Raw genomic sequence first — 19,744 nt, 5'->3', positions numbered from 1 at the left:
TTTTTCTCCTGAAGTATTATACTCAGTTTTGCTGGGTAGGTGATTCTTGGTTTTAGTCCTAGTTCCTTTGACTTCTGGAATATCCTATTCCATTCCCTTCGATCCCTTCATGTAGAGGGTGCTAGATCTTGTGTTATCCTGATTGTATTTCCACAATACTTGAATTGTTTCTTTCTAGCTGCTTGCAATATTTTCTCTTTCACCTGGGAATTCTGTAATTTGGCCACAATGCTCCTAGGAGTTTCTCTTTTTGGATCTCTTTCATGCAGTCTTCTGCGGATTCCTTGAATATTTATTTTGCCCTCTGGTTCTAGAATCTCAGGGCAGTTTTCCTTGATAATTTCATGGAAGATGATGTCTAGGCTCTTCTTTTGATCATGGTTTTCAGGTAGTCCCAGAATTTTTACATTGTCTCTCCCTGATTCTATTTTCCAGGTCAGTTGTTTTTCCAATAAGATATTTCACATTATCTTCCATTTTTCTAATCTTCTCACTATGTTCTATGATATCTGTCTTTCTCATAAAGTCCTTAGCGTCCATCTGTGCCATTCCAGTTTTGAAAGATCTATTTTCTTCAGTGAGCTTTTGAATCTCCTTTTCCATTTGGCTAATTCTGCTTTTGAAAGCATTCTTCTCCTCATTGGCCTTTTGAACCTCTTTTGCCAATTGAGTTAGGCTAGTTTTCAAGGTGTTAATTTCTTCAACATTTTTTTGGTTCTCCTTTAGCAGGGAGCCGATCTGCTTTTAATGCTTCTCTTTCATCCCTCTCATTTCTCTTCCTAGTTTTTCCTCCACCTCTCTAACTTGATTTTCAAAATTCTTTTTGAGCTCTTCCATGGCCTGAGCCCATTGGGTGGGCTGGGACACAGAATCCTTGATTTCTGTGTCTTTGCCTGATGGTAAGCATTGTTCTTCCTCGTCAGAAAGGAAGGGAGGAAGTGTCTTTTCTCCAAGAAAGTACCCTTCAATAGTTTTATTTCTTTTCCCTTTTCTGGGCATTCTCCCCAGCCAGTGGCTTGACCTCTGAATATTCTCCTCACACCCACCTCGCCTCCTGGTCCTCCCAGCCAGCGTTTGGGGACTGAGATTCAAATGCTGCTTCCCGCCTTAGAATTTTTGGCGGGGGCAGGGCTGCTATTCAGTGTGAGAATTAAGTTCAGATGGTCAGGTCGGGGCAGGGCTGCCTCTCAGGCCCAGTTCCCTCAGGGGGTTTATGCACAGACCTTCCACAATGGATCCAGGCTCCCGCCCGCTTGGGGAGCCCCTGTCTGCAGCCGCCTCTCAGCTTCTATCTCCCGGGGGGGCCGAGCCATGGGGGCACCCCACTCCCCTCTCAACCCGCCAAAGAGACTCTCTCACCGACCCCTGTCACCTGGGGGGGGGGGGGGGGGGGGGGGGGCTTGTGCCGCCGCTGGAGATCCCCTCTCTGAAGCCTGCTCGGATCTGTACTTCTCAGAGCCCCGGCTGCCGCAGGTCTGGACTGGGCTCCGCGTCTGCAGCGCGACGGACCTTTTGCGAGAGGTTTGCAGGTCCCTCTGTGGGTGGAGGGACCCGCGTGGCCACAGGATATCCCGTCTCCGTAGCCCGCTCGGATCTTTTCCTCACGGTGTCGCGGCCATGGCAGGGCTGCACTCAGCTCCCGGTCCTGGCGCCCAGTCCGCAGCGCGAAGGACCCCCGCGAGAGGTTTGCAGGTCTCTCCGAACAGAAATCTCCCTCGCTCCAATATTCCGTGGCCTCTGGGTGCAGAATTCACCGTGAGTTGGTCCCCTCTAGCCGTTCTGTGAGTTGTGAGTTCGGAGCTATGTGTATGTGCATCTTTCTACTCCGCCATCTTGGCTCCACCCCCGATTTCTCCATTTTCTCTGAAGTTCAGGTTGCTGACTCTCCCTCTGAACTAAGTGAATGATACATATGTGCTTGATTGAAATGATTGTTGACCCCTGAAAAGTTGCCTTTCCTTTTAGAAAAGCAGACCAAAGGCCCCCCTGTGAATGTCAGGGTCCTTGCATTTATGCTAAATGATAATAATACACTTCCCCATTAGTTTTTTTTTATCCCCAGTACTTAATTTAGCACATAGTAAATGCTTATTGTTGCTGTTTATTTGTTTTAGTCATACCTGACTCTTTGTGATTCCATTTGGGTTTTTTTTTGGCAAAGATACTAGAATGGTTTGCCATTTCCTTCTCATTTTACAGATGAAAAACTGAGGCTCACAGGGTTAAGTGCCTTGCCCAAGGTCACACAGCTAGTAAGAGTCTGAGACTGAATTTGAATTCAGGTCTTTCTGACTCCAGGCCCAGCATTGTACCCACTGTGCTACCTAGCAGCCAGTAAATGCTTAACAAATGTTTAGTGACTCACTGACCAACATTTCTGGCTTTAAGGTCAGCTCTCCTTCCACTATGCCATGCTTGCTTGATAATTACTTGAGTTTGAGGCTTTGGGTTCTGGAAAATTTGTGTCCTAGTTTGTCATTTTTTTTTAAAATTTGACATTTTGTGAAATAATTTCAAGCGAATGTACTTAAAGCAAGGGGCTATTAAAATTTCCTTGTAATTCTAAGTTTAAAAAATGTTTTATTAATCCTGTTTTCCCATTTCTATCACTTCCTTAGTATTTACTCAACACTATTCTCCTAGACTCTTTGTAACAATGAAATAGTTAAGCCAGACAAATACATTGGCCATGTCTGATAATAATAGATTTCATTTTATACCTGTAATCTACCATCTTTTTACCTTCAGTCCTCTGAAGACTGGTTTCTATATGGATTAGAGTTCTGATGCTCTTTAGTCTTGTTTTCCTTCATGTTATTGTGTTTATTTTGTTCTTGGTTTTGTTTGCCATGCTCTCATTAGCTCATATAAGCTTCCCAAGTTTCTCTGATTTCTTCATTTTTTTGCCATTTGTTAATGGTGTGACAGTCCATTCTATTTTATGTACCACTGTTTCCTCAGCCATTCTGCAATTAATTGAGTAACCACTGTTTCCACTTTTTTTTCTACTACATAAAGCTCCATGCTTCTAAGTTCAGTTCATTTTAAAGTGTTTCTGACAACCTGCTGATTTAGTTGATGATTTGACTTAATTTCAGCCATAAAACTCCACACATTGGCAAGTTGACCAATGCCAGAATTGCATGCTTGAACTTTCTATCTGAAGGTAGGTTTGAGCTTAACTGTAAGGCAAATATTTCAAGTGAAGTATGGAGGTTAACTGTAAAGTAACCAGGAAGTAATATATTAGTTTCTGATACTGCCTGTCTCTTAATTTGAGGCAGTTCCTTCTTGCAGGCTGTCTTATGGATTCCATGGCCTCCCATCCATGATTTGACAAAAAGAGGTAGAATCCTCTTCTGTAACTTTGCGTTTAAACGTTTACATACCCTTCAGGGCAATGTTAAACAGCTAAAGCAAATTGGCTCTTTACTTTCGAATCAATATTTGTATAATTATCTAGCTAAGTGGAATTGCAGGTCTAGACGTATATAATATTAATCTATATTTACTGGAGCATATTACAACAGTTACATTTGAATTTGCTGTTTAGTGTCTCCCTGGTGCAGCAATGCATGACTGTAAAAGAGTCTGTTTTTGTTTTATAGCTGTAGCTGGCCTGGTATATGACAGATGCCCCAAAGGTGTTTCCTTTTGATTGCATTCTGTTCAGGAGCTTTAGTGTCACATCTGGAGCCAGGTTGACTAATAAGTAGCTTATTCTATAACAGATGCCACTGGCCACAGCAAAAGTAAGTGGCCTATCAAAACAGGAACCTCTCCCTATGAAATATGTAAGACCCTCAAATATGGGAGAGTATGGAGCAGAGAGCATCAATCCAAAATCTGTAGCTGGAACCAAGTTGTTTTCAGCTGGATTAGCTCATGGTTCAGCTGGTCTTTTAATGATTCATTCAGAATAAATCTAACCACTGGACTTGTTTATTAGAGTTTATTCTCTCTGAATTATTGATGTTTTCCCCTTTCCTCAGAATTTATTCAGTTGGCAAGGAATTTTGAAGAGTTTCGCAAGAAATGGCAAAGGACAGAGCACGAATTGGGAAAATACAAGGATCTTTTGATGAAAGCAGAGACAGAACGTAGTGCCCTAGATGTGAAACTGAAACATGCACGAAACCAGATAGATGTGGAGATCAAACGGAGACAACGAGCAGAAGCTGACTGTGAAAAGCTGGTGTGTATTGTTTCTTGAGCTATAATTCTTAGTAGCAACCATGACAAGATTCTTTCCAGTGCATTTTGTGATGTTCTGGAAATGTCACCTTTGGCATGGGAGATGTCCAAGCTTTCTGTACAAAATTTCCTATTTATATACTCTGGCATGGGATATTAGCTCTCCCTTTATGTGCTCCAAACATTGCCTCCTAGGGTTATTTCTATATCTGTAGTTAGTCACCGTAAGAGAGGAGAATGTACTATAAGGCTTTCTGCATCACTATTCTCTGCTCCAGAACAGAGGGTTAGGAGTATTCAACCAGTTGAACAGTGTGACTGACAGAGCGCTAGCATTTTAATGTACCAGGATGGGTCTTGGTACAATGGTGCAGTGTCAGGTCTCTGGTGGGAGACATAAATCCATCTTGGTAAGTTGCCTGGGTAAGTTCAGATTGACTGGTTCCACCATGTTACAGCTTTGTATCCATTTTAAACGCATTTTCCTCCATTTAGAAAGGTGCATAGGTGCCTGCTTTGATCTGTGGAAGAGCCAATAATTGTCCTATAAGATGCCACTAAAATGTTTGCTATGACAGATCTATTTTGGGGCCCTCATTCTAAATTATCCTTCTTTTAGGTTAGCCAAGTAATCCAGAAATCTTGCAGCAGAAGCCCTACTATTCTAAATGGAGTTTGTTTTACCGCTCAGGAACTGGAGACAATCTAGGCTTGATGTGAATTAATATGCTATTGGTGTAGTGGCCTTCCCGAAGGCCTATTTGCATAATGCTGTATTTTAATGTCTTCTGCTCTGCCTGTCCCATAAATCTGAGGTGCTAGTTACGATGTTTCACTCTGCTGTGGTTGTAGGAACGACAGATTCAGCTGATTCGGGAGTTGCTCATGTGTGATGCATCTGGCAGCATTCAGCTAAGCGAGGAACAAAAATCCGCTCTGGCTTTCCTCAACAGGGGCCAGCAGTCCAACGGCAATGCTGGGAACAAAAGGTGGGGAAACAGCATCTGTTGTTGTGTGATCAGGAGCAGTACAGCTGTCCGAAGTTCCCATTCTCTGAACTTGTGAATATCCTGCTTCTGGATGGTGTGCTGAATAAAGCTGGAAAGCTGTCCAAGGAGAGGAGGGTGGGAAAGGAAGGCTTGGGGGGCCAACCTTTTTTCTTCTTGTATGATTTTGTCTTGCCACTGGTAAAATTTTGATGTTAGGACTAAATTGCACATCAATAAGTAATTCTGCACATTGTTAGGAAGTCTGTAGTGGAAGTGGCACTTCAGGAATCCTTTGTGTTTATTCTCCAAAGAGTCATTGTAGCTCTTCTGGTTTAGAAAGCCGTCTGTGAGCCAAGGCCAGGCAATTCTAGTTCAGCTTATTCACTATTTAAATAGTCTCAACCAGACTTTAATTGAACACCCCAGTAAAATTAATGGACAAAGGTCAGAACTTTAGGTACTATTATGTTTTAGGACCCAGTTGTCTTTCAGAGAAATAGTTATAATTAAAAATACATGAGCTTAATATCTTAGAAAACTAGAGCTGCGGTAAATCTGTGTTATGTTGAACGCAGCTTCATTTTAGATCAAATTAAATTTCATTCTTCCACTTGCCACAGATTTTGAGTTGCCTGTGGTATAGAAACACAGCTTGGGAGGTGGAGCATCTTACTCTTGTCTGCAACTCGGAGCTCGCTTTGTAGGCCCTTTAAAGAAAAAATCACAGCCAGGGTTTGCCCTTGTAGTTGTTCCCATATGAAACAGACTGCTCTGTGTATGGTGTGACCTGACCAGTGGAACTCACTGAGTGTTAGAATTTACCTTGTACTGCCTTCTGTGACTAATACTCTGTTGTTTCACCCTTTTAGACTGTCAACCATTGATGAGTCGGGCTCCATTTTATCAGATATCAGCTTTGACAAGACTGATGAATCCCTGGTAATGAAGCTTTGATAAAGCTCTGGATAGTCCATTTCTCTCTCCCTCCCCCCCCCCCCCCCCCCCCACATTCTCACACTCACACAAGTGTACACACACACACACACACACACACACACGCCCTTTCTTTGCTGTCTTGGTATTTCATTGGTTAATGTACTATCAATTCTGACAGTATTTAAAAATACATCTTCCTATTGCCTCTCACTTTTACTCTTATAAACACCTATTCACTTTTAAGAGGCTTTCTCTCTGAAGAAAAAAAATGCACAATTCAGAATTCAGCATTGAAATTGATTTTATCCTGACTACTCAAGGCCTCAACTAGCAAATTTAAAAAGAAACAAAAACCAAAATTTCCCAAACATGGTCTGCTTTCTTGTAATTTGTAATAAATAAATGAATGAAAGTGTTTATTAACTTTTTACTATGTCCCAAGCCCTGTACTGAGCACTTAATATATAAATAGAAAAGGTTAGATAGTCCCTGTTCTCATGAAAACTATCCTCCTAACTGGAAGAGATAATAAATGAAAGAAAAATCAGCATCAGGGTGAATGAAGTCCCAAGTCAAGGATTCATCAGAGGGGCAGATGGCAGGGCCCATGGGTCCTTAGATTATATCAGGTCAGATTGCAAGGAGTGTGGGGGGAAGAAAAGAGAAGGGTCTGTGGGTCAAGTGATAAGGCCTAGTGGTCTTATTATACCAGAAGTAATAGAATTGGTGACTCATCTAATCCAAGCTATGCATGCAGTTAAACAGCTTGGATGTGTTGGGGTGAGATTGGAAAGAGGGTCCCCTTAGTGATCGGTCTTCTTGCTGTTCATCTGTCCCAGATATGTTTTTGGTTGAATAGACTTATGTCTTATTTTTCAAGTGTGGGGCTTGAGGAGAAAGTGGCTTACATATATCCCAATTAGAAGGAAACTTATAATATACTGAAAATAGTGATGAGGATTGGCAACTACCATACGATGCATTTGTGAAAAGTGTTTTATGATCCGAAGAGGACTGCCAATTCCATTGGTTTGGGTTTCTCTCCAGAAGGATATCAAGAGAAATTGAATAATATTGAGAGATTTCTTCAATTTTTCTAAGGTACCAAAATACTTCCGAATGTGATGTTAGTGGGAGAGCTACTTCAATACGATATACTTGAGTGAGAAAAAGAGTTATCATTTACTTTTCAGGTACAAAAATTGGATGTCAGCTTTCCAAAATGAGAAAAATTAACCAAAACCAGAGTGTTTGTCAAAATTTCAGGATATTATTAATTGTAAAGCTATAGACTGACCTATGATTTATTATAATCAATATTCATAGTAACTTAAACTGAATCAAGCAACCAGTGGCCAAATTTTCCTGACTATGAGGGTGTAGAATTTTAATTTCATTAGACCAAATGGTTATCTGTTGTATAAATTTCCCAAGACTGAAAAGTTTTATTCTTAGGAATGATCTTAGTAGTAGTAATAGGGTAGCCTAAAACAAATCACTTGTGTTTATAAGACCCAAAATTAATATAGATAGGAAAACAAGGTAACTGCTGAGTGGAAACTTTTGTAAGCAAGTTGGGTTGGTTGGGACAAAAAGTTTTCTGGAAACTTGGATGTAGTTGAGTGTAGGCGTAACCAAAGAAATTAATAAGATAATGCAATTTCCAACAGGATTGGGATTCTTCTATGGTGAAGACCTTAAGGCTGAAGAAGAGAGAAAAGAGGGTATGTAGGCTTCCATGCTAACCAAAGGAAGTAGAAAAGTTTGCTCCATGAAATTTAGTTACGATGTCAAATACCTAATGCACTGGTCCTGTAATTGTCTCAAGGGTCTAGGGAGAACTATGAAACCCAACATCAGTATACTGTGGCTAGTTTTGTCAGTGGGTGACCAGGTCCCAGCCCTATTTCCTGGCCTGGATTTCATCAGCCTCCATTCTTAGAAGGAAATAGAACATAATTTATGTCTGCCTTCAGCTGTCATGTTAATTTTTATGTGAGACATTTTGCTGCCCTGAGAAAAGCTTCAAGTGGAGAGAGAGAGAGAGAGAGTGTATGTGTTGGGGGCGGGGGGTGTCATCCTATTGGGACAATTGATATTGTTCCAAAGTCTTTATGTCCTTAGATAGGATTACAAGTCTTTTTACTTAGGGTTGTCATTTAAATTCTCAAAGCTTTCTCTTACGTGTTTCAGGACCTTAAAGCCATTTTGTATGAGTATATTTTTAAGTTTCACAGAGAAATGAAGATGTAAGGTGTGAAGGGCATATTTTGCTTCTTCCCCGCTTTGTCTTCTACTTTTCTTCTCACATCCAGCTTTAGTCCCTAATTATTTGCATAAAGTTTGGCCAGTTTAGCCACTTTATCTCTCAGGCTTCCAAAGTCTACTGCTCCATCCTAACATTATCACTCTTTGTCCCATCTCTAGCGTTCTAACAGCCGACAGTTTATAGAAGGTCCCCCAGGACCAATGAAGAAAACTCGTTCCATTGGTTCTACAGTAGACCAGGTGAGAGCAACATAACTGAGAAAGTTGTGGTTATGAACATGAAGAGATTTGTGGTCTCAAGCACCAAAATTCTTAGGGTCAGTAACTGCAGTGTTATCCTTTGAGAGCTGGTTGATGAAGCAGAATTTTTTCTGCACAATATAACCTGTCACTTCCATGATGAACGAGACTACTCCACATTTTAAAACTGATTTGAGCAAACAATGTTAGCCTTATATTTGATTCTAAGTAGCTTGGGTATGTGCTATTATGGCCAAATTTTCCATTTTAAAGTACGAGATAGTAAACTTGGAAGCAACTCATCTGCTTCCCTAAATCCTGATAAGAACTTAAGGGTTTGTTACAAGCCAAAAGGTATACCTGGGGGAAATTTCATTCTCTTGTCTCTTGCAGCATATTTGCCCTCATTGCTACTTTTCTTTCAGGGGAACGAATCCATAATTGCAAAAACTACAGTCACTGTTCCCAATGATGGTGGCCCTATTGAAGCAATATCTACTATTGAAACTGTGCCCTGTTGGACAAGGAGCCAAAGGAAAACAGGTGATTTTGGTTTATGGCTAACAGTGCCTATGTAAGAAAAATGATAAAATTTAGGAGAGTCATGTTCTTAGAATAAACTCTTCAGGATGTGTTAAAGTTTCTGGCTGATTCATGAAGAAAAATAAAAAATGTTTAAATTGATAGAACAGAGTACTGACTATTCAGCTTCAGATTGCTAGCCGTGACATTATTGGCTTCCTATCTTTGACTTACATTAGCTCTTACCTTGAAGTGGGACCTGTTATTAGTAGTAGTTTGCAAATTAAATTACTGCATTAAATTAAAACTGTCTGCTTTTCATGCTTCTTAGGTCTATGTGAATGATTAGCATAGACTGAAAGTCTGAGTTGCTTACTTTGATGTATTTTAGGCACTTTACAGCCTTGGAACAGCGACTCTACACTGGCTAGCAGGCCAATGGAGTCCATGCCAGAGACTGACAGTTCCAGTACTCCACAAAGTAATGGAGGCATGCGTTTGCATGAATTTGTTTCTAAGACGGTAAGTCTGTGAATGTCTAAGAAGAAACTTTGTAAGAACAATTGTATACTTTCATGATTTTTACTTTATATTTATGTAGTGTTTTCACATATCCCCTTATTTAATCTTCACCACAGCTAACCCATTTTGTACAATGGGGCCAGAGAGATTAAGTCCCAACATCACACAGCTTAGTAAGTGGAGTAGCTTGGATGGGAGCCCAGGTCTTTTTGCTCTTTAAAATGTTTTTCATTGATGTTCTTTCTTAGAATTGGCACCACATTTTTCTGTCATCCCTTGTAACAAGTGTAAATCAAGCAATAGAAATTAACTTGCTGGTCATGTTTGAAAATGTACGTCTCATTCTGCTTTTGTAGTATTCCACCCCTCTTATTTGAAATGGAAAGATTGGTCCTTGTGTTGACCTTAGTTCTTAAGTCTTTTATATGCAGTTGGTTTGCTTTTTAACAATAATATCATTTAAATTATTCTTCTGGTTCTTCTCACTTTACTCTTGATCAGTTCATGCAAGTCTTCCTAGGTTTTTCTGAATCTGTTCCTTTCGTTACTTTGTGTAACACCCTCCCTGTTTTTCCTTTCAGTTTTCATGATCTTCCCTCTATGTCTGTTCTTTCCTTAGGTTATTAAACCAGAGTCATGTGTTCCTTGTGGAAAAAGGATAAAGTTTGGAAAATTGTCCCTAAAGTGCCGAGACTGTCGAGTGGTGGCTCATCCAGAATGCCGGGACCGTTGTCCCCTGCCTTGCATTCCAACGTTGACAGGCACACCTGTCAGAATTGGAGAGGTACAACTTAATTTGGGATCTCTTCGCTGACTATAGACCCTGTGTAGTCATTGAAGGAGTTAATGGCAGACTTTGCAGAATCACATAGAATTATATGATTTGTCTTCTGCATACACTAATTAGGACCCCACGGCTTCTAGCAAAATCCTGTCTCGTCTTTATTATAAAAAAGAAAAACTGGGGGAAGAAGGGAGCCTTTCAAAAGCTGTCTCTCTTGGTTTTGAGACCCCTTTGCATTCTGTAAGATTTCTTTATTCAGAAACTCTGAGAGTAGAACAAGTTGGATATAAGGAATGATTTTCTGATAATTAAAGCTACCTACAAGTGAAATGGATTATCACAGAAAGTAGTGGGTTACTCCTCATTATAGGTCTTCAAGTAAAGACTGGAAGACTACTTGATGGGAATATTATAAGGAATATGATGTACAGGTAAAGATTTGACTAGATGACCGCAGAGGTCCCTTCCAACTATTGAAGACTGTCATACTTTAAAATTAAAAAAAAAAAAAGCCTCAGAGTGATATGAGACCATGTTGGGGTTTGAAGCTATTGATTCTATGGGTTTCTCTCAAGATGCTAAGCAAATGTGCATCTGTCACAGCTTCTCCTTTATAGATTCGCTAGATTTCTTAGCTTCTTGGTGTTGATTAGTTTTTGCAATCGTATTAAGCTTAATTAGTTTTTATTGTTATGTAGAAACTCCCTAGTCAGGAATGCTTGGTAGAATTGCTCCTTTGCTAGAATACTCTTTCTTCTTTTGCATTGACCCTTTTCTATATCTTCCTATATCTTCCACTTGACTGTTAACAAAACATTTACCTGTTCTTGGCCAGTAAATAGCATTGGAAGGATATGGGGTAGGTCTCTTTGGGAAGTATACATGCATGCACTCATACATCCATATTTACACACACACATGCATGCATGAACACATGTATCCACACATGTACGCACAGTACACAGCATGCAGACATATCCATGTACACATAAAATACAGTACATAGATACTGACATGTATACTTACCTGATAATACATACTTTGGGAATATGATACACAATAATCCAGCCTAAATCAGTGTCTTCTAGAGATGGCTCAGTATGCAAAGTTTTCAGGCTACACCCGTTGGTCTGAATGTTATGAAGCATAACTGTAAGCTTCCTTTTTTTTTTCTTCTTTTTTTTAGGGAAATCTGGCAGATTTTGTGTCCCTGACTTCACCAATGATTCCCTCCATTATTGTCCATTGTGTAAATGAGATTGAACAACGAGGGTTGAATGAGGTAAGATTTAAAGACAGGAGTTAGGATTGTGGTTGCATTCTACAAATAGAACTTTTTTGAATCAAGGGTCTTCTGATTATAGGCAGGTCTCTATAGGATCTCAGGTTGTGACCGAACAGTAAAAGAATTGAAAGAGAAGTTCCTTCGATCAAAAACTGTTCCTCTTCTCAGCAAAGTAGATGATATCCATGCTATATGTGGCCTTCTTAAAGACTTTCTTCGGAACCTCAGGGAACCCCTTCTTACCTTTCGGTTAAATAAGACCTTTATGGAAGCAGCAGGTAAGGACAGATCTCAGAAAAATGTTTCTTGTGATTTTTTTTCTGTTCTAAGCTATTTAAGGTGTCATCTTTAATACCAATTTAAAAAAAAAGAATCTGCAAATGTTAGTTCTTAAAAATTTTTTTGAGAACCTTTTACATAGTTGACATCATTGCAGTAATATATGTGATCTTAGATCATGAGCCAAGTGCTTTCTTAACAGAAGAGCTGATTTTTTTTTTAAAGTTCTGACTTCTAATATTGAGCTGTTGGTCAGTATCCTGTTTGTTAATGGAACTTGAGGCTGATGTAGCCATGAACCTAATCAAAACTGTACTGTATAGATGAGCCTTTGTAGTCAATAACCCAGATGCCTGCTGTCTGGGGAAAGGAGCCTCTCGGCTTCTGAGTGCTTTCTTTTCATTTATAGAAATCACAGATGAGGACAACAGCATAGCTGCCATGTACCAGGCTATTGGTGAACTCCCCCAGGCCAACAGGGACACATTAGCTTTCCTCATGATACACTTGCAGAGGTCAGTACAAATGTGTCTTTGGTAACATCTGTTCCTGGAGGTAACAGAATTTACCAATGGGAAAGATTATCTGGACTGGCTGATGTGGAGAGTTATGGCTTATTTTCATTTGGGATCTAAATTTTGATGTTTCTATAAGAGAAATAGCATACTTTCTGACTTAACATTCTCTTTTGTCTAGAGTTGCTCAGAGCTCCAGCACTAAAATGGATGTTGCCAATCTGGCCAAAGTCTTTGGTCCTACAATAGTTGCTCATGCAGTGCCCAACCCTGACCCTATGACAATACTACAGGATACCAAACGTCAGCCCAAGGTAGTCAGAGACATGATGTTCATAAAAATCTGTATCATATGATAAACTAGCTATGGACAGCTTTTGCCTTTAAGACAATAGTTTTCAAAGCATATACCACAAATTATAAGAGTATTTGCAATCATATGTGAGTGTTCAAATGTCTTGACTCTCCAACAGAGAGTCACAGAAAATAATAATGTGCTGTGACTTGAAAAGTCACTTTTGAAGTGTTTAGGAGATGATAGATGAACTCTGGGTATGATAATGTTGTTGGGTTTTTTAGGTGATAGAGCGCCTGCTTTCTTTGCCAGTGGAATACTGGAGCCGGTTTATGATGGTAGAGCAAGAGAACATTGACCCAATGCATGGCATCGAAAACTCTAATGCCTTTTCTACACCACAGACACCTGATGTTAAAGGTAAGGCTCTGAGGAGATCCTTGTTAAATAAAAGTGTTCCTCTTGAAGAAGTGTATCTTACTGGACTAAGTATCCATCATTAGCTTTGGGAGTATGATTTCCCCCATTTTCCCTAAAGCTGTCTTTTAACTGCTAGTACATTTTAGGTAGTAATAGATCCTTTAAGCAAATATGAGAAAAGTTATGCCTCTCTGGTATTACAAGGTTACTAGAGAGGGTAAGCCATTCATTATGTTATCAGAAGCTTATATAGAACAAAGAGATTTATATACATTTTCTAAGATTATAGTGTAGAAATGTTACCTAGCAATTGACTGAGTTTTTGAGTTTACCCCTTTAGATAGCATCTCCCATGAGATTTTTTAAACTGAAAATGAACATGGATGAATTTTTCCCTCTTCTCTAGAATGCCTCTTTTCACATGTCATTTTTTGTTGTTGAAGTGAGTGTATTAGGGCCTCTGACTACTCCTGAGCAGCAACTCATCAAGACTCCTTCATCCAGTTCGCTGTCCCAGAGAGTTCGCTCTACTCTCAGTAAAAATACTCCCAAGTAAGTAGGCTTTGACTTCTCAGGGTTGTTTAAATGGCTTTTCTCCTGTTGACTAATTCTAATTAAAACAAGACTTTTGAAGTAAGAATAGAAATAAGAGCAGAAGGAAGATAACTTTTCAGACATATTTAGATGATGACAAAAGACAAAACTGACAATTTTGATGATATAAAATTCAAGACTTTGCACAAGCAAAATCAGTATAAAGATGTGAAACGAAAGAAAAAAATCTTGCTTCTAACATATGGTAAGTCTGATATCCAAGATGAGCATAGAGAGCTCCCAGGTAAGGAAACTCCCTTTGCCAAAATGCAGGTTGTCACCTTCTCTGCAACTCCTGGTCTTAGTTGCCTAAAACACTGAGAAATTAAGTGACTTGGCCAGCATCACACATGCCAGTGTATATCATAGGCAGTACTTGAACTGAGCTCTGTCTGACTTTGAGGCTGCCTCTCATAAAATTTAGAAAAATTTCTCCATTAGATAAATGGTCAATGAACTTAAACAGTTTTTATTTGTAAAATTTTTATTGATACCTTTTGTTATGTTTACACATTTATTTCTTAATGTATCCCTTTATCTTTCCTATACTAACCAGTCATTCTTTGTAAGAAAGATTTTAAAAGAAGGGAAAAAAAAGCTAAGCAACATCAACTAGCTCATTGACCATGTCTGACAGTACATGCAGTAAGCAGAACCCATGGTTTCCCACCTCTGCAGGGAAGAGACCAATGCATTTTTTGAACTCTGCTCCAATATCAAGCTGATAATTATAACTGCTCAACTTTCAGGGGTTTTTTGGGGAGGGGAGTAGGGAATGATTATTATTCTTCCTATTTATATTGTTGTAAACATCGTGCTTTCCTGTCACCTCACTTCACCAGGCATCCTTTTTTCTGTCTTTCATATTTCCTTGAATTCTCCATATTCATCATTTCTTATAGTATAGTAGTATTCCATCATATTCACATGCATTTTGTTTAGCCATTCTTTAATTGATGGGCATCTGTTCTTTGCTACCACAAAAAGTGCTGCTATGAGTGTTTTGGAATATATGGGATCTTAATCTTACCTGTTTGAGATATATGACTAGCAGTAGGATCTCTGGGGCAAAGGATATGGACATTTTAGTCATTTTCTTGGCACAGTTCCAAATTGTTTTCCAAAGTGGCTGAGGAACCAGCCAGCCAGCTAGTAGAATTTACTTATTCGCATCTGCACAGTCTTAGGCTTCTTAGGACACAGACAAAAATTAAGCAGTTCTTGCTCTTAAGGAACTTACATTCATTCTGTCAGGATTCTACCTTCTTCTTCAAGTTCTTCAAAAACCTTAATGCAGCTTAAAACCACACCAAGATTTTTCGAACACCTTGTATAGTGTATACAAGGTAATTTGGGGGAGGAAGCACTAATACCTGGGGAGAAGTTTTGGAGGAAGCAATTTTCAAAAACAGAAATGGAAAGGATCAATAACCACACAGAAGAAGGCTCCAAATCACTAATATTAGGAAAATCATAAAACAAGACATGTATCATGGTGCATCTAAAAATTCATACCAGTTCTCTGACACCAGCAACTATTCAGGGGAATGTAGGTAGAAGTCCCTCCTTATGAACAATTATTAGAATAACATACACACGTGTAAGATATTCTTGATGTTTAAAAAAGTATACTCAGGCTCTCCTCCCATAAAAAAGCCTTACACAAGTGAAATTCCATAGTAGAGACCACATATTTACCATCATGCAGTTGATTAAAAGGTGTAAAGACCAAAGGATCCCATTGTATTTTTTAAAAAAGGTTTTTTATTTGATGGGAAAAAAAACTTTCCTTAAAGGTTCTCTTAAAATTTGATGTTACCCATGCACATATCAAAATTATATAAGATTTCTTGAAAGACATGCCAGAAACTTGTTCAGTCCTTTGATTATTAATATCAGACAAAGCATAAAGCAGAGATGTGTGCTTGCTATATGTATTTGCCTATAGTGTTACAGAGGAGAGCTTCAGTGCAGAGTCCAAATTGTAGAGGGATTCCTCCACCTGCTTGCTTGTAGATGACATTGTGCTGGTTTTGTCATGCCCCAAAATGCTGCAGGCACCTTCTAGAGAAACATGATAGAGCATTAACTTGAAATCTGAAACACTTGGATTCGAATTGTTGTAATCACAGGTTCATTTGAGTATAATTTGTATGAATTTTTATGTTTCTTAGTGCTTTACTTGTGTTGTAGTCATCTTGTAATTGTTCTGGTTCTGTAGCAGCTTGTTTTATGGTAGTAAAACTGGAAATAAAGTAAGTACCTGATAATTGCGTAATGGCTGAGCAAATATCGTATCATATTTGCATAAATGAAAAGGCATTTATTAAGCACTTACTATGTGCGAAACAGGAAGAATTTGGGAAGACTACAGGAGGATTTGTTTAGACCTATGTAAAATGAAGAAAATAGCATACACAGTGATCGTAGTTATGTAACAGAACAACACTAAGAAGCGGTGGAAAGGGGATTTAGTGCCCTGGCTAGTCTGGGGGGTTGAGGGAGAAGATGCCCATTTTCTTCTTGACAAAGAAGTGAGGGGTTATGATATAGACTATGGAATGTTGCACACACTGTTAGACTCAGTCTTTGTGGCCATAGGTTTTTGTGGTATGGCAGTATTAGTATTTTCAGGGGTTTTTTTTAAAACATGAATGAAAAACAATCAGGAAGTGAACATATATAGTTAAGGTCCTTTTACCTATCTCTGTTAGGTATTCTCTAATGTAATTCCATTTTATTTTAGGTTTGGAAGCAAAAGCAAGTCTACTACCACCCTGGGACGTCAAGGCAATTTTTTTGCCTCTCCGATGCTCAAGTGAAGTCACTCTGGCTTTGTTTCTTCCCTGGCATTTGCACTCTGCAAAAAAGTCCACAACTGTACACTCTGTTTTGTGGTCTCCTGTACTTGCTACTAGTGTATCTATCATTCTCTCTAGGCTTTTTATTAAATTGAATTGTGCATGGAATTTTTATTAAAACGTATCATATATATATACATATATAGATATTTTCAGTTGAAGTAGTAACCCCTAATATTGGTAGTTTCTGTTAACTTTTAAGTGAGAGAAGATCTGTGCAGGAGTGGGAATTGAATGGATTCTTTAGAAAACACTAGGTTTGCTCTTTTTTTTTTCTCCCCTTTTTTAAGTTTACTTTTGGCTTGAAGTTTAAATGCTGCCCATGAAATGACCCAGCTGTCCCTAAGATTTTTTAAGAGGTATTTCCTTGTGGTAGTGGCAAGAATCCCATCTATTTGACAGGACTCGCTTGTCCTAGGGGAAAGTGAAAGCAGGGGGTTGGGGAGAGGAGGAATAAAGGACTGAGAACCTGTCTGCTTTAGCAAACATTAAAATTTCCTTTACCACTATACCTGACTCCATTCTGAACATGATAGCTTGGTGTGCCACTTAGAAATCTAGTGTGCTTGTCTTAACATGAATTGATTAGCTCTTGATATTAAGTGGGCACAGCCTTGTAAATACGATACTAAAGCTTATGTTTATGTCGTGTATGTGACTGGAAGTTTCCATTAGTTGGGGTCAAAGCCAGTCTGTTTTTAAAAATTAATTTCTGCTGGTCCTTGACCTTCATTCTGTATAGAGGGACCTCATTTCTGGAGTTTGATAAACTTTTTGTTGGGTGTCCTACCTAAGAGTCAAGAGAGTAGAATTTACAATAAGTATTATCACAGCTTTATATGACAGTAAGCACTGGTCATTTTTTTCTTTGCACTTTGGATGCTGGGATTTGCCCCTGAAACATGTATATATATCCCTGGGGTTCTTGAAAAGACCTACCCCAATATTTGTAAAAATGATTTCTTTTGTATTCTTATCTCAGAAACTGTACTGACCCTTGTCTGTCAAACTCAGATAATTGGAATGATAACTTTGAAAAAAGTAAACTTTTTTCATTATGAATATGGAGTTTGTTTATTCTCCTGGCGAATACCTTCAAAGCCTCCTTTTTCAATTAACAATTTTAATCTTATGTTTATTAATAGCTTCATATTTTTATATCACATTCATTTCCAAATATATTCCTTCTTTCCCTTCCTTCACCAATGAGCCACTCCTTATAATGAAGATTAAAAGATGTTCAGCATAATTAACTATATCAGCCATGCTTTACAATGTTCACAGTATTCCACACACTTTCTAGGACTAACTGGTCATAATTATACAGCATTCATTGTTTGGCTTTTCTTGAGGTGTTGTTTTTCCCTGCTTAAGTTGTGGTGGTCGTTGTGTTTCTATTTACTTGACACTTCATCAATTCTATCAGTCTCCCCATGCTTCTCGGCATTCTCTATGTTGTTTTTAAGAGTGCGACAATATTACTTTTCTGTCCTACAACTTGTTTAATTGTTCTCCATTTGGGTATCACTTTGATTCCAGTTCTTTGACCCCATAAAGAGTCTCTCTCTGATTTCTGGTATATGTGTTAGTTACCTTTTTTCTGTCTAAAAGCCCTTTTTTATAAAAGGATCTCTTTACCTATTTTTCTGAATCTGTTATAAATTCCTCCCTATTCACCCTCCCATCTCTCCGCCATTTAGGTTTTTCTTATTTATGTCAGTATTTGGCCATAGTTGATTCCAATTTGAGCCCTAGATTTGTTCCATGATTGAACTCAGTTTTGCCTTGCTCTTTGGAGGAAGACCTTTCCTTTTAAAAAGAACAAAAACCTTTGAGCAAATCTTTAGGGGCCGGAATGGTAGAGATCAAAAGAAGTCCACAGTCTTGCTGCCTGGGAACATCTTTCCTGTTAGAAGCAACTCCGGAGTCAACTGGGATGATTAACTAAGGGCACCTGTGCTTGGAACTCTGGACCAGTGAACAGAATGTATCTGAGATTAAACGTAAACAGTTGCAGACTTAATATGTAACTGTGGAGAAAAGAAGCAGCCTTCTGACTCATTTCCCAGGAGGTGGTAACTCTCACAGCGTGAGAGGCATCTGCCTTGGTGAATTGATAACAGACGTGCCCCAGCTCCCCCTTGTACCTCTACTAGTTGTTCCCCTCCCCCTTCTTGTCCTAAGTACTTTTTTTTTCTTTTATCTTAGCTAGCAAAGACATTTGGCCAGGGTCCACGGTTGCTGTTCTGTGGTATCTCCCCAAAGTGCATTTTAAGTCACTAATGTAGAAGGAGTAAATGGATTGTGTAATGTTAGTGAAGGCAAGGCTACCCTATCTCAAAACTGATGGCCCATTAACCAAGAGGGAAATGGACCTGTGTGTCAAATGTTGGCAGCCGGTTGCTCAACTTTTGAGTTAAGCAGCAGCTTTAGCTATGAAAATATTTTTTTTTCTCAGCATATTAGCAAAGAGAAATATAGATATATGCTCTGGCCCTGGAAAAGAATTGAGAAAATGTACCTCTCTCCCCTCGTTGCAGAAGTGGGATGACAGTGGGTATGGAATAATGTGTACACTGTCAGACCTGGTTGATGGATTGTTTAGTTTTACTGAACTGCCTTTTTAATCTTTGTAATAAGGAGTGGTTTCCTGAAAGTGGTGGGGGAAGGGATATATTTGAAAATGAGTGTAATGTAAAGGCAATAAAAATAAGATAAAAAATTTTTACATAATGTGAAACCAGGTATGCTTTGAAGGACTTGCTTGACTGAAAATTTGGCATTTTTACTATGAGATCATTATGAGGGAAGTCCAGGGTTTTTTTCTTTTCTTTTTGCGGTTGTCTTTAATATCCATACCCTGTTGATGCCTCCTTTTTACTGTAACTTTATTGCAGGTTTGCTTTTCTGTCCTCTTGTTAATAGATCTTGAAAGCATTACTGTCTGTTACCTCTGTACTCTGTTAAATGACTGTTGGCTTTTAAAGCGACTGAGTTAGATGTTTACTGAGTTGGGTGGGCATTATGTAGTTTGATTCAG

At 39.0% G+C, this 19,744-nt stretch overlaps 1 protein-coding gene across 4 annotated transcripts in view; it reads left to right on the top strand.

Annotated features, from left to right (window-relative positions):
• RACGAP1 (Rac GTPase activating protein 1) overlaps nt 1-17,766 on the top strand; it is a 39,350-nt gene extending 21,584 nt beyond the window's left edge. For all 4 annotated transcript variants that reach the window (XM_072654646.1, XM_072654647.1, XM_072654649.1 and 1 more), the window contains 15 exons: nt 3,993-4,195; nt 5,047-5,183; nt 6,053-6,122; nt 7,790-7,843; nt 8,547-8,627; nt 9,053-9,170; nt 9,541-9,671; nt 10,291-10,455; nt 11,642-11,737; nt 11,820-12,018; nt 12,429-12,534; nt 12,716-12,848; nt 13,114-13,249; nt 13,693-13,801; nt 16,590-17,766. In XM_072654646.1, the coding sequence (XP_072510747.1) occupies nt 3,993-4,195; nt 5,047-5,183; nt 6,053-6,122; nt 7,790-7,843; nt 8,547-8,627; nt 9,053-9,170; nt 9,541-9,671; nt 10,291-10,455; nt 11,642-11,737; nt 11,820-12,018; nt 12,429-12,534; nt 12,716-12,848; nt 13,114-13,249; nt 13,693-13,801; nt 16,590-16,665 (1,814 nt within the window). In that variant the 3' untranslated portion in view covers nt 16,666-17,766. The remainder of the gene's footprint in view (nt 1-3,992; nt 4,196-5,046; nt 5,184-6,052; nt 6,123-7,789; nt 7,844-8,546; nt 8,628-9,052; nt 9,171-9,540; nt 9,672-10,290; nt 10,456-11,641; nt 11,738-11,819; nt 12,019-12,428; nt 12,535-12,715; nt 12,849-13,113; nt 13,250-13,692; nt 13,802-16,589) is intronic.
• The last annotated feature ends 1,978 nt before the right edge of the window (nt 17,767-19,744 follow it).

The sequence above is a fragment of the Notamacropus eugenii genome, chromosome 3 (genome assembly GCF_028372415.1).
Source record: "Notamacropus eugenii isolate mMacEug1 chromosome 3, mMacEug1.pri_v2, whole genome shotgun sequence".
Classification (NCBI taxonomy): domain Eukaryota; kingdom Metazoa; phylum Chordata; class Mammalia; order Diprotodontia; family Macropodidae; genus Notamacropus; species Notamacropus eugenii.
The sequence above is the reverse complement of the archived record's forward strand: the minus strand, read 5'-3'. Positions and strand labels throughout refer to the sequence as shown.